Source organism: Plasmodium malariae (assembly GCF_900090045.1).
Source record: "Plasmodium malariae genome assembly, chromosome: 5".
NCBI classification, from domain to species: Eukaryota; Apicomplexa; class Aconoidasida; order Haemosporida; family Plasmodiidae; genus Plasmodium; species Plasmodium malariae.
In genome coordinates, this window is record NC_041779.1 from 1 (window position 1) to 15382 (window position 15382).

At 18.5% G+C, this 15382-nt stretch overlaps 2 protein-coding genes and 2 pseudogenes across 2 annotated transcripts, besides 2 other annotated features; 1 reads left to right on the forward strand and 3 right to left on the reverse strand.

Moving 5' to 3' along the window:
- Positions 1 to 33: 33 nt before the first annotated feature.
- On the forward strand, positions 34 to 789 carry PmUG01_05010100 (PIR protein; the record flags this gene model as incomplete). The annotated part of the gene is made up of 2 exons (XM_029003314.1): positions 34 to 492; positions 616 to 789. Coding segments are annotated over 2 exons (633 nt in total), but the record flags the coding sequence as incomplete, so codon positions are not given.
- Positions 790 to 3484: 2695 nt separating this feature from the next.
- Positions 3485 to 4378, reverse strand: PmUG01_05010200 (annotated as a pseudogene).
- Positions 3485 to 4378: a sequence feature (fam-m protein, pseudogene).
- A 2663-nt stretch (positions 4379 to 7041) lies between these two features.
- PmUG01_05010300 lies at positions 7042 to 8035 on the reverse strand (annotated as a pseudogene).
- Positions 7042 to 8035: a sequence feature (fam-l protein, pseudogene).
- A 5962-nt stretch (positions 8036 to 13997) lies between these two features.
- Positions 13998 to 14893, reverse strand: PmUG01_05010400 (fam-m protein; the record flags this gene model as incomplete). Its single annotated transcript, XM_029003315.1, has 2 exons — positions 13998 to 14663; positions 14798 to 14893. The coding sequence occupies 2 exons, from the start codon at positions 14891 to 14893 to the stop codon at positions 13998 to 14000; spliced, it is 762 nt and encodes a 253-aa protein (XP_028860273.1).
- Between the last annotated feature and the right edge of the window lie 489 nt (positions 14894 to 15382).

The following is a 15382-nucleotide window of genomic DNA, read 5'->3' on the forward strand; positions in this document are numbered from 1 at the left end:
TTATAGGATAAATTCAGATGATAATTATATAATTCAAGTTGGTTTCAGGGATATAGAGATTTTTCGTCCAAAACAGGAAATATATGCACAGACGAAATAAAAATTATTCATCAAGATGTTTTAAATAAACTTAAACAATTATATAGCTATTATGATAATTTCAGCACATTTAATGGTAAAGACAATGACTCCGATGGTAATATTTGTGAAAGTGTTAGAGAATGTTATAACTTTTATAACAATAATTACAAAGAATGTCAACAAAATAGCAATGACCCTTTTTGTGAGGAGTTAATCAATTTTAAGAATGCATATGATGATAAAATGAATAAATTCACTCCATGCGAAGGTTTGCCAAAAATATTACCACAAATAGAACAAACTTCAACACAAATATTACCACCTACAGAAGATGTAGATTACGTATTTGTTCCCATTTTAACAACATCTATCGTATTACTAATGTCTTTCACTATATTTTTTTTATATAAGGTCAATAAGAATTATACTTAAAATTAATAATAATTTATCACATATAGAATAATTTATTTTCACAAAAATTATAAGCATATAAAAATTATATTTTTAAATAAATATACATATATTTTGATGTAGTTTACTCCACTGAAATCTTGGATATATTATCGTTTACGAAAAAAAAAAATTATTGAACTTAACAAATTTCAAGAAGCATTGAGCGAATCCTTACAAAACCTTCATGTAGTAGTAAATAGGAATTGTGAAGTAAGTTCTCATAATATAACCTATCAACCTCAAGGAGACACTTGATGTAAAATTAACCTTTTATGTCATTTTCAATAGAAAATAAAATACTTAGTGATATATATGTTACACTTATGTACAAATTCATTAAAAAGCAATGTAAACAATAAATAAAGAAATGAATATATGTCTATAAAAATTATTCAAAAAATAAAGATAAAATAAATACGATACTATTTTTAAAATTAGTAGTAGAAAATTCCATTTAAACGAGATTCCCCTTAGAATGAAATATAAATAAATTTTAAAACTTAAGCATATAACACAAGACGTTAAGGCAAAAGTGGATATACTTATATAACAATATGAGGTAGCGTTTATTTTCTCAGTATAACAGAATAAAAAACAACATTAGAAACAACACCAATAATAATATTATATAAATAAAAAATGTAAAACCTTGGAATAAAAACATTAATCAAAATATAAAGTATATGTCTACTTTTTCTTTATAACTTTATTCAAAATTTTTATTATTTGTCCACTTTCAATTTAATATTACTAAAAATGTTACACATTATGTAACAGTTTTAACGTTTTTTTCTTCTATTGATATATATTATATGTCATATTGTTGAAAGGGTATTTATGATTGGCGCTAAGGTAGATGAATTCTAATTTTAATTGTATTCAAATGGGAAAAATCCTAACCATTATTTTATAATTCATAAATATGTTCTGCTCTAGCATTATTTTTATTTTTTTTTAACTACATTAATACCTTATTCTATATATAACATACATATGATTAAAAAAATTGATATATGATAAATAATAAAAATAGTGTACCTACATTATAAATTTTTTGATAAAGTAAATTTTAGTAATAACAAATAGTATCTAAATGCCTATGTTTAGTTTTTATTTTTCTCCATATAGAAAGAAAAATACAACAAATATTCCCATAAATATAATAGCAAGTAACACGTTTATGTTTATAGAATCTGAGAAATAGAAATGTAATTCTTATTTTATTGAGTTTCCAGATAGAATCCATTTCTATATTATCTACACAATTTATTATCTATACGTTCAAATAAGAATAATAATTTTGAAAAGGAGGATTTCATTTCTCATTACATGAAATTTTTAGGCACCATGGTAATTTGTAAATTGTAAACTTCGTGTACTCACTCATTTTTTTTATTGTATATAGTTACATATGTCTTTAGATTTTACTATAAATGTGAATTTTAGTTATTAACAATGTATAATATATTTTGCACTATACTTAATATTGCGTTCAAAATAATAAACAAAAATATATGTAATATTGAAATTATAGAAAATTATTCAAACAATGAAATATTCATATAGAAAGGATAAATGAAATAATTTTAATGATAATGAGGTACAAAATTTTATTTTTAATTATTATTTCTTTACAGTAAGCATAGATTTAATAAAAACAAAGTTCGGAGAACATGATTCATATATCTAATTATAATAAAAGCAAAATTTATTCTGTTATAATTGTTAATTATTGCTTTTATTTAAACAAAAATTATTTATTAAAATATATATTTACATACATTGTCAACCACATATGTGACACATAACAAAAATAAAAAATAAAAGTAATAAAGTAGTGTTATCTTACAACTTCATTTATTAAATATCTACTTAATATATTTTAACCAGAATTAATCTATAAAAAATATTTACTTCTAAAAATTCGATATATACTTAATTTAATTTTTATAAAGAAATAATTTTAGTGCTGCAAAGGTTGCTTTCATTTATATATTAAAGATAAAGATTTAAACAAGAAAACATTAACAATTAGAAAAATGTTTTTATAATTCTAAATTTATTCCTTTTATTTTTTTTTAAGTTTATATATATAAAAAATGTTTTATTTTCTTAAATCTATGAAGTATATTTTTTTCTTTTTAAATAATAATTGTTTGTATTTTAATAATATTTATAAACTTATATAATAAAATAAGAATAGAAATGAAATTAAAATATAATCCATAAGTTCTTAACTAAGAATCCTATATAAAAGGATATTACTTAATTATGTGTTTATAATTTTACTTTTATTCGATGTAAGGAAAATTAAAATTCTAATAAAAGGATTTTTACAATTGATATAATTTATAACTCATTTCACTTAAAACATATTATATATAATGAATATTAAGTTCTTTCTTAAGTAAAATAACATATATATATACATCAATACATCGTAATATATTTACTATCGTTCTTTTAATATAATCCAAGATATACTTATTGTTAATTTTAAAATAATACACTTTCTTATTTACCTGAACAAATAATAATTTTAGATTAAAATTCACAAAATAGAAAGAAATATATTTTATTACAAACATTAATTTCTAGGGTTCTAAATAATTATCCGTATTGTACTATAATACATAAACTTTTGAGCATAAACCCATATTTTTTATAGAAATATATTTAAAATATAAATAAATACTTTATGCAATAGTAATTATTAAGATACAATAATAATATCTACTCAAATTCAAAAGCATTAAAATATTTAGATTCAAAAAGAGCAATGAAAATATATTTATGTTGTGCTTTAAAAACACATTTATACGCATATACATTTATATAATATTTTAGAAATTATATGTATTCTCATTAATCAAATCATAAAAAATATTACGCTTATTACTTTATATTAAAATTTTCATTACATAAACATATTAATTTTTTATTATTCATTTTACGCCTTTATTAACTTAATTTTGTTATATTTTTCATTATTTCTTAAAATCTTGTAGAACCCTACTATAAGCATAACAGCTAACATAACCATAAGTACGCTAAATAATGCTATAATAAGATAGGACAGTACATTGTCTCCCCATGCTTCTACATTAACTTTCAATTTATTCAATATTCCATCGTTTGTAATGCTTTCCCATGCCTCTTTCAAGGACGGTAAACTTGATAATATGGGTATTCCTATTCCCAGCAAGAGAAAAATAAAAACATAGCAATTCCAATGCTATACTTTCTAAATCTTATTTTTCTTAATGATATATCACAAATTCTCCTGTTTCTTTCAAGAAAATTATCGTAATCTTTTTTTTTAATCCATTTTTTTTCAAAATGGAAATGTTTTCCATCAAACATTCCATTATTATAATCTATAACTTCGGTATAGTATTGTGCCTTATTTAATGAACTTTTATTAGATTTTTTTTTTTTATCTTTTTCTCCTTTTTCATTAATAGCTATATCCTTTTTTTTGCACTTGTATTGTTTTTTATATTTTGTTCTAACTCTAAAATATTTGAATCCTTATCCTGCTTACATTTTGCCAGTCATCGAAAAGTTTTTATACCTAATTTTCTGCCAAGTGTGTACTCTCCATCCATGGATTTATTAAACGTGTTCTAAGAATAAAAAATATATAAATATGTATATCATTTTAATGGATAAATAATTAATATATGAAACAATATTAATAATAATAGAACACATAAAATATGAATAATTTAAATACCCTTCAATGATAATATCATACCACATTATTTTTAAAATGACATATCCCAGTTAAAAGGATAAACGCAAAAATTTTAATAAATAAAATTGACTTAACTATTTGTTCCATTATAAATATTTAATGCTCTAATATACTAAGGAAACAATTAATAATAATATAATACTTCTAATGATAATGGATGCTATATTTATTTTACAAATATTTTTTTGTTATTGATTTGTAACAATTAATAAAAATTATATAACTATAACTCCTGTTACAAAATATACAGTAAACAAATTATAAATACATATTATAAAATTTTAATTTTAATTATAAAAGATTATCTCTCGTCTATATAAGATAATATAATTTTATTCATAAATATTCAAATACTATAGTTTTATTATTTAATGTAGTGCACTAATTAAGTAATTCTTTTTATTAATTTTTTCCAAAAGAAAATAGAAAACAAAGATATATATGATTTCGAAATATATCTAAATGTTGAATTTATATAGAATATATAGCGTAGAGAATATAGATAATAGAATGCTCTATATATGAATACTATAAGTACAATTTTTATGGATGCTATAATAAATAATACTAAGAGTATAAACATTTTATTTTAGAAGGAACTCTTATTGCTCATAAAAAATATATATTATTTTAACAGTATATTAATGGTAATAATATATGATAGAATTATATTTTGTTTTATAAAATAAATACAGAAGCTTTAGATAATTCCTCAACCCATACAATCCTTTATAGTATTAAATGTATAAACTGCAACCTCATATATGCAGAAACATATATTATAAATACAAATAAAAATTGATTTTTTAATATTATACCATAATTTTTGAATATTATACTTTTTAATTATATTTAATATATACCACTATTAATTAAAGAAAAATCTTTGCATTCAACTACTTAATTTTTTATATATTATTTTTAATTAATTTTTTCTTACATAAGATATACATTAAATAGGAAGAAAAAAATAAATAAAATAAACATTGTCAAAATAGTAGTATTTGTCTTTTCTGTGAATATATTTATTATTTAAATGGACTAAAATAGTTTAATAAAATTTAGTAATATTAATTAATAAAAAAAAATATATATGTATTTCTTATAAAAATTTTTATTATCTATATTTTCATTTTCAACATACAATATTCCCATACACATTAGCCTAATTTTATATAGGTCCTATGTATACTTTTACAAAGAAAAATATATACATTGGTCAATATATTGACTAAAAAATACTTTTCAAATCTTATATAAATGATATAATTAAAATATATATTAATATTTTCATATTATTTTCATTTAAATCTGCAAATAATCATATATAAAAAGTAAAATAATCATATAAATTACTTGGGAAAATGTTACATGGAAATTCTTATAAATTAGTATTATTAGGCAAAACTTTACCACAAAAATTGTGTCTTCATTTTGATATAATTTAATAGTATTTATCAAAAGTATAAAAAAATATTATCTATTTATAAATCATTTATAAAAAATAATTCTTTTTTCATTTTTATTTTGTTTATAAAATTTATATTATTAATATAAAAAAATTACTAATGGTTAATATGGACTATGTAAACATATGTACATCTATGAAATTGTATTAATTTTCAAATTAATATATTTAAATACAAGCATATAAAATTAATATATATATTTAAATACATGTGATTATTTTACTGAAAAAAGAATTCATTTATGTTTCTTACCGTTAGTAGTAATTTTTATTTTTATAGATATATAGTACATTCTTAGATGTCTACAATTAAGGAAAAACAATAATAAAAGGAAAACTACTTCAATGTACTATTTATTGATATATATTTATTTAATTCAGTAAGGTTGTCCATTAACGTTGTAAAAAATAATGAAATATATACAGTATATTTTTTTATATATTTTTTTTAAATTAATTTTTTTTAAAAATTGAATTAACTCCTAAATTATAAACAATAATAGAATAAAAAATGGTTTTAACAGTTCACTTTAATAAAAAAAATACCAAATTTAGAGTTTTAAGCAATAATTGATAACATACACAATAAAGTTATTATTTTTTTATATTTATTTTTTCCCTTTCAAACTAGGAACAAATAGTTAAACAATTAATAAAAGAACTATTATAATATGTATTATTTATATCTCATAAAACCTAATTTATAAAGTAATTAATATGTATTTTTAAGTATATATATATATATATATTTCAATGCAACGAAATTCATGAACTTCATGTAATTACTTACAAAGTCCTGTTAATTTTTTATTTTAAGGTAGTGAAGCATATTTTTTGAATTATATCAACATATAATAATTTTAAATTAGAAAAAGTGAAATATTAAAAAACTTTTTCATATAGTTCAAGTATAAAATAATATAGGGCTTAAATGAAACAATAAAAATTGTACTATAATAAATTCCTTTTAAGATGCATATATATATTTTCTATGAAAGTATATATAAATACATAAATATATATTTTAAGTCATAATATGTAATGTAATGAAATAATATTTTAAAATACATTTTGAAGAAATATAATACATTCAAATTCAAAAAAATCTAAGAATATATTTTTCTATTGTTGTATATCAAAAATTCCTTGTTCATATAGATGCACTTCAATAAAAGTAATCAATTATGAGAATGTTTAATAGATATATAACTAAAGATAGAAAAGTTATTACTTCACATTAATCATTTCCTTATAGAAAGGTTCGTATTTCTTATTGTTTATTTTACCTTTTTTTAAACTTAATTTTTTCATATTTTTTAACTTTTTTATGGTAGTAAAAAACCCCTAATAAACATGTGACACCTATTATAAAGATGGGAATGAAATATATCAGAAAACCAAAGAAACCGGTTATATAATAATGTTTATCTATATTAGAACTGCCTGAACTCCCCCCTGTTACATTAACAGCACATTTGAAGAAAGAACTAAAATGAGATTCTTTCAACCAATCATATAGAGGTTTCAGCATTACTTGTAGGGATTTCGCATTTCCTACAGCTTGGTACTTACAGAGATAATATTCAAAACCTTAAACAAACCATTTATAAGTCCATAACCCACGAATAAATCTAGTAAAAGTAATATGGATAACAACAAAACAAAAAATATAGGTAAACTTAATCGAAATCCGTTTTTACGTATTTTTTTTTGGTAAATCTTATTACTAATCCTGTTGTTTTTAAGAAGTTAGCATAATCAAGTTCTTTGAATATCTTTTTTTCGAAACGGGAATATTGTTCTGTTTCAAATATACGAGAATTTTTTTTTAACTTTTTTGTGCCTTTTTATATTCCTTGATAAACTTCTATTTGATTGTCTATTTAATTGTGCAAATATGTTTTCATTATTAGATATATCTTTTCTTTCTGTCATATCATTATTTAGTATCCCTTCTTTTAACCCCATAGTACATGAATCCTTATTATGTTTACATTTTGCTAATAATCGATAATCCTTTGTATTTAATTTTTTGTCATTTATATAGTTTTCACCCAAAGATCCATAAAATGTCCTCTAAAACAATAAAGTATATACTTATAATTAAAAAGAATCAATAATATTATGCTAAAAAAAAGTATTAATAAATATAAAGCACAAGAAAAAGGAATATTTGCAAATATCATTAAATAATATTAACATACAGTTTCATTGCTTAAATGGCATATCCATATTAAAGGTATAAACGTAGCAATATTAATAAATATGATTAACATAATTTTTTTTCCATTATATAAAATTTATATGTTGTAGTATGTTCAATTAAAAAAAAACTACATTCATGTAATATACATTTAATTGTGACACTACTTCTATTTTTTTAATTTTTTTTATTCTGTTCTTATAAAAAAATTATGTAACAGAAATATCAATAATACATTTTATAAAACAGAAAGAAAAAAATAAATGTTATAAATTATTTTAAAATTTTTATTTTAATTTTATTCTCTAAAATCTAATTTAATTAAAATAATTATAATTTATTTTAATTCATACATATTTAGAATATATAATTTTGTTACATAGAATAGTAAATAAATAAATGTTATTATTAATTCTTTTCAAAAAAAAAAATATATGTTTTTTTTTTTTTTTGCTATTTGTAAATATTGAATATATCTATAGTATAGTATATAGAGAATATAGATATAATCTATTGTTATATTTATTAATAGAATAATTACTGATATTACTGATTTTACTATTTTACTATATATTATTATACTTTCATAAATATCATATATTCCAAAAACTATATATTTTTCATATAAAATAATAGTTGTTTGAACAATATTATAATAGTAACAATAAATTAAAAGAGTAATAATTTGTAAAAAGTTTTCATCAAAGTTTGATACATACTTTAGTTACTCTTTAAATACATATATTCGTTTATATACTATAACATATTTAAAAAAATTAACAACGTCCTACATAACATATGAACATTTTACATTTTAAAGGTAAACACAGGATTATTTTTTATCCGAGTACTGCTATTTTTTAAAATTCTAATTATTAACTTCATTTTATATCATAATTCTTTATGTTATTTTTTAAATTCATTTATATAATATATTTTTTTTTCTTAAATATATATATTTAGAAGAAATATTAATATAGCAAAAACAAAAAAAAAAAAAAATGAAAATTGTTTTATAATTTTTATTAGAATTTGATTAAATTTTTATGTGCATTCTTCCAAATATTAATATCTATTCGTCTATTTGCAACTACACTTATGCAATAAAAAACAAATGCTTTGTATTCTTCATGATTTAATAAATATATTTTATAAAGTACTTGCTTTGTGATTAAAATACAAGTATTAATCTTAATTGGACCGTTCAAATGTAAATTAAAAAATAGTATTTTTAAAAAACATAAAACATAATCACTTGTAAGGCACTTATATAAAACCTATTAAAAAATTGTATAATTTATAATTAATAATTTCATACGCATTATAGATTAATGTTTAAATTAAAAGACAAAAAAAATTATATTTTTTATAAAAGCAATATAACATTTATATGAGTTGACTTATACATATATGCTGATTAACTTTAATTTAATATTATATAATTAAAATAAAGATGAAAAAAAATTTCAAAAATTTTTGAATTAATTAATGAAAACTATTTACAATTAAGCACATATTTAATGTCATATTACTACTCTGGAAAACTCATCTATAGACAACAAATGAAAATTAACACAAATGCATAATTTTTATTCATATATACTCCTGCTATAAAAAAATATTTATTTAACTTTAAAAGTTAAATATATATTATTTAATTGTTAAATATATTTCATTGAAAATATATTAATAACATTTATTATGCATTAATACTTTAAGACTTAACCAAAACAATCATTTTTTTATTCTTATAATATAACGCCAGATTAACAGAGATACAAAAATATAATCTCTTAATGTATTTCCCAAAAAAAAATATATTTCTTTTTTATCCACATTTTTTTATTATAGAAATTTAGATAATTTTTATGAGATTTAATTCTAACAATTAATTTAATTCAAAAATAATACAACAAAAGTATCATAATTCAATTTATTATAAAGCATTATAAATTTTAAAATTAATAAAGTTCTATTAATAATGTGTTCTTAAAATCAAAATAATATTAGTGTACTTTGACAATATCATAAATAGGATAAATATATAAAAATTTAATAAAAGCATTCTTATATTAAGTTTTAAAATATATATTTCTTAAGTTCTTTTACATAATTATCTATTATATGTATATTTAAATAAGAAATACATGTTAATTAAATAGAGCACAAACTTTTAGTTTTATTAAATGAAGAGTAAATTGAAACATCTAAATTAAAACTAATATACAATATGTTTCTTTAACAAATTTTTAATATACTTAAATTCTTAAAATAGAAAAAAGAAAATATATGATTGTTATATATTTAAACTACCTCGCTAGCTCCATTAACATATTGAATGTTACTATAGATATTAAATTTAATGAATACATAATTCTTATTATAAAAATTTAGATTAAACATATATACACATATTTTCTTCCTATAAAGAACTCATATTTATATGAATACTCAGAAATATCAATTTCTTAGTTTTATTAAACACAATATTACATATATATATATATAATGTTAAGACAGGTTAATAAATAAATTCAAAATATTACATCACAATAGGAAAAAATATATAAAAACCTGTACTTTTATAAATATTTAGTACATATATTTTTATCCTTATTTATAAATATATATGCGTATATTATATCTTTACCTAGATAAAATCTACATGGATCTAATAAGAAAATATTTGAAAACATTATATTATACAAAATATTATATACTTTTTTATTTGCAAGATAAACATTTTCCCTTGCAGCAATACTTTTACACATATGCTTTAACTAAATTTCCTTTAACTACAAATTCGTATAAGAAGAGTTTAACCAATACATGAATAACCATAGAAATACCTAATATAACTAGGAATAACGAAAAACATGTAAATTTATCATAGATTTCTAAGAATAAAAGTAATAAAATTCTTATTATTGAAAGTTTTACTGGTGCAAAAAATGTTAAAAAGATTCTTTCACAAACTACATATATTAAAATTTTTTTCTAAGTAGAACAGGAACATTTTTTGTATTATATATAAAGGAATAAATTCCTTATAGAGTGGTTTTTTAAAAATTATTCTACTGTTGAAAAAGATTTATATATGACAAAAGGATACTTCTTGACTAAATCTTTTTGATTCAGCACTTGAATTATATTTATTTGACTATTAACTTTTCCTATCATACTCTGATTCTCAATTAACGTATTAATTTCTTTAATGAATGTATCTCTTTTTATGTAACATTTTTTAAAGCCACAATTTTGGTTTCGATCGAATTTTCTAGTAATAATATACTTGTTCTTGAATTGAATATTCCATCTTCACAGTTTTTATTATCTAAATATTAATTACATATACTTTACAAATAAAAGAATATATTTTTAATATTCATAATTTGATAAATTTACTTAAGCATTAGGTAGAACTTTTTTATTATCATATATATATATATATATTTATATTATTCACCCTTTTTGTGGGCTTAAAATAAGGATAGTGTTCAAATATTTTTTTTTTCATAGAGATGTTAAAATATTTCCTTTATTAAATATATTTTGTTTATAATTTTATAATTTTAAAAAATAATTATTTCATTTAAATTATTACAGGAATTAAAAACTTATAAAGTTCATAATATTAATAAACTAATTCTATTAAAGGGTAAAATTTATATAAATTCATGGAAGACATTAATAGTTAACATATAAAATAATTTTAATATAATTAATTATTATAGCTATATATCAAATTTATTATCATATGTTTTTCCATTTTATCAATATTTTATTTTTCATTATACCATAAATAAGTAATAAATGAAAGATTCATATATATATACTATTTTCCTTTATTAGAAAAAAAAAAAGTATATTTTTTTCGATATTCAATTATTGTTATAATTGAATGAATATTACAATAAAAAATTACATAAATTTATATATGAAGTTGTAAAAATAAAATAAATTATTATTGATATAAAAACCATTTTTAAAAGAGTAATACTTAATTTTTTTTTAATATATTATAATATATGAAAGTGATATGTTTATACTACTAATATCATATAAAAATATTGTTGAATCTTAATTTTATTATTATTTAATATGATTTATTTTATTTATTTAAAATTCCAAAAAATACAATTGTTACAAAATTTATACATTTAATGAGTACTAAAATATATATATAAAATAGTTTTATAAGTACAAAAATATTCAATATATATGAGTATTGTAATATTTTAATTATAGCCTTTCTAGTTAGAAAAAATTATGGTAAATAATAACATTTTATTTTGAAAATATATTAAATGGAAAAGAATGATTCTTATAATTTAATTTTAATATATTTTAATAAAAAAATTTTGTAAATCCTCTAGATTTCAATATTATATAATATTAAATGATTATAATATTATTATATTTAACAAAAATAATTCTTTAAAATTCTTAGATAAATATATTTGATAACAATGTTGGAAATTAAAAGAACAAATATGCTATGATTATAAATTTCTATTTACACAGTATATTCGTATTCTTATGTAATTTGTTCATAACACAAAAAAAATTTTGAAATTTTTTTTTGTCTTATATGCAAATAAGTTATTATCTCATATATACCAAGCAACATGAATAAGACATATATATATAAATCTAAATAATGGGTTTACTTATTTCTTACTATTTTTTTATTTCTATGTTCTTTTAAATTATTTTTTTTTTTAAGCATATATAATATATTAGTAAATTTACATTCACCCTATCGATATATAATAAGAGAATTATAAAATTCCGTTTTTTCTTATTATTAAGCCTAATTTCATTTTTTGTCACTCAAAATAATATAAGTATTGTACATTATTGTCAAATATTAGAAATATCAATAAATTATCTAAAACTTTTGTTGATATTAATAAAATGATATAACAATAATAATTTCATAATATTTTCTACATTATATACATCCATGAAAATTAAATATATTCATTAATTACTAATACATCTGCGCATAATTTTATGATATTACTTTATATATAAATAATGTTACAAATAAAATAAAATATTAATAATACAGCGCAAAAAAAATAATTTATCATATATTAGTATTTGATTAAAATTCACTAATATATCATTTATAAAAATTAAAAAAATTATAAAAACGTATATTGTACACATATAAATATATATATTTTCTTATGGTAATATATTTTAGTCAATTTTAAAAAATTTCACTATATCTTCAACGAATGATAATAATAAAAAAATAAATGATTTTAACCTTCCATATAATTTTAAAGAATTAGAATCCCCATGTTAGTAAAAAATAATAAATAATCCTCATTTCAAAAATATATTATTTTATTGTATATTCATAACATCCAATTTATATCATAAAAAAAAAAGAAAAACATCTATTAAAAAGTATTAAGTAATAAATATATTTCATAATATATTTCTAATAAAAATTATTTTATACAATAAATTCTATGTTTTTTTTCTTAAGTTAAATATATACAATGCAACATAATACTTTCAATTTTTTCCAATAAATACAAAAATGTACACTTATTTTTTATAAAAAGCTAATCATATATTTCTCATATTACATACACAAATAATCATCTTACATTACAAAAATACAAAATATTGGAAACGAGCATTTTTCATTTAAAATATAAACTCTAACAGTACATCAATTAACATACATTAAGTTTTTATTATATATTAATTTTAACCCCAATACATATATTCCACATAAGAATCTATTTTAATGAACAAATATATATATTAAGCAATAATAATTAATTATTCTGAAACAACAATTTATAATACAAAATGAATATATTTAAAACTTTCGTATTCACAAATATATTAAGAACATAATTTCTTATTTTTCGTAATAACCTTATACGATGTACACCTGTGCTTCTATGAAATTATTTCAATTATAACTATGTTTACAATAAATATATATCTAAACAAATTATAATTATTACTTCATATAAATAATTTCCTTAAAGAAAAATTCATTCTACTCATTGTTCTTTTTGTACATTCATTAACTTAAATTTTTTATATTCTTCATTATTTATTAAGATCTTAGGTATAGTTGTTATAATTACGATAGCTAAAATAATAATAAGTACTCCATAAAATATTGAACAAATATAGTCTTGTACTGCAGTAGGATTGAAAGAAAAAATTGTTAGTAGCCCTAAAAGCTGCGTCTGTAGAGGCTTCAGCAGCTCCAAACCTTGTAATATAGGGAATCCTATTCCAAACAAGAAAAAAAGAAAAAAAACAGCAACTGCAAATCCGTAACTTCTAAATTTTATTTTTTTTAAATTTTTATCACTAATTCTTTTATTCTGTTCTTGGAAGATCTCATAATCATTTTTTCTAATCCATTTTTTTTCAAAATTTAAATATTTTTTATCATACATTCCATCATTATAATCCGTAAGTTTTATATAGAATCTCTTCTTACTTAATGATTTATTGGGTTTCCCATTTTTCAGTATTCCCCCTTTTTTATTATTAGATTTATCTTTATTTTTACACTCTTTATAATTTGGCATATCTTTTAATACTACAATATTTGAGCCCTTACCCTCTTTATATTCAGCTAGTAATCTATAGGTTCTTTTTTTTAAAACTCTACCAAGAGTGTAACTCTCATCCGAAGACTTGATAAACCCATTCTAGAAAAAAGAAAAATGTAAATATTTTTTATTTAATAGAATAAATAATTCCATTATAAAAAGTAGTATTTATAAAAAAAAAAAACACTAACAAAATATATACCCAACAATTTCCTTATATAATATTATCATACCATGTCATTTATAAAATGGCATAACCAAGTAAAAAGAATAAGCATAGAAATTTTAATTAAAAACAGAGTTTTGATATTTTGTTCCTTGATATACATCTTTGATATTATTAATATATTTGGAAAAAAAAAAAAATTAATAATAATATAATATATTAATAATGGTGTACGTTAGTTTATTTAAAAAAAAAAAAAAAGAATTTATTATTTCTTCGTAATTACTCAATGAAATGTATATAACTGTAATGAATTTTACAACATATATAAAAAAAAATATATACATTTAAAAAGGTATTATAAAATGTTTACCTTAACAATATTCATAAAAAATAAACTTTCATTAAAATAAAATGATTTAAATTTATTAGTAATTATTCTAATACATTATTTTATTATTTCATTTAGTGTACTAATTAAATAATATTTTTGTAAATCCTTTTCATGATAAATGAAGAGAAAAAAATTTCATTTCCTATTATTTGAAAATATTTAACTTTCGATATAATATAGAATGTATACAGTATATTTGTAATAATGTATTACTATAAAGGTTAAAACAATTTTTAATTTTAATTATTTTTTCATGTT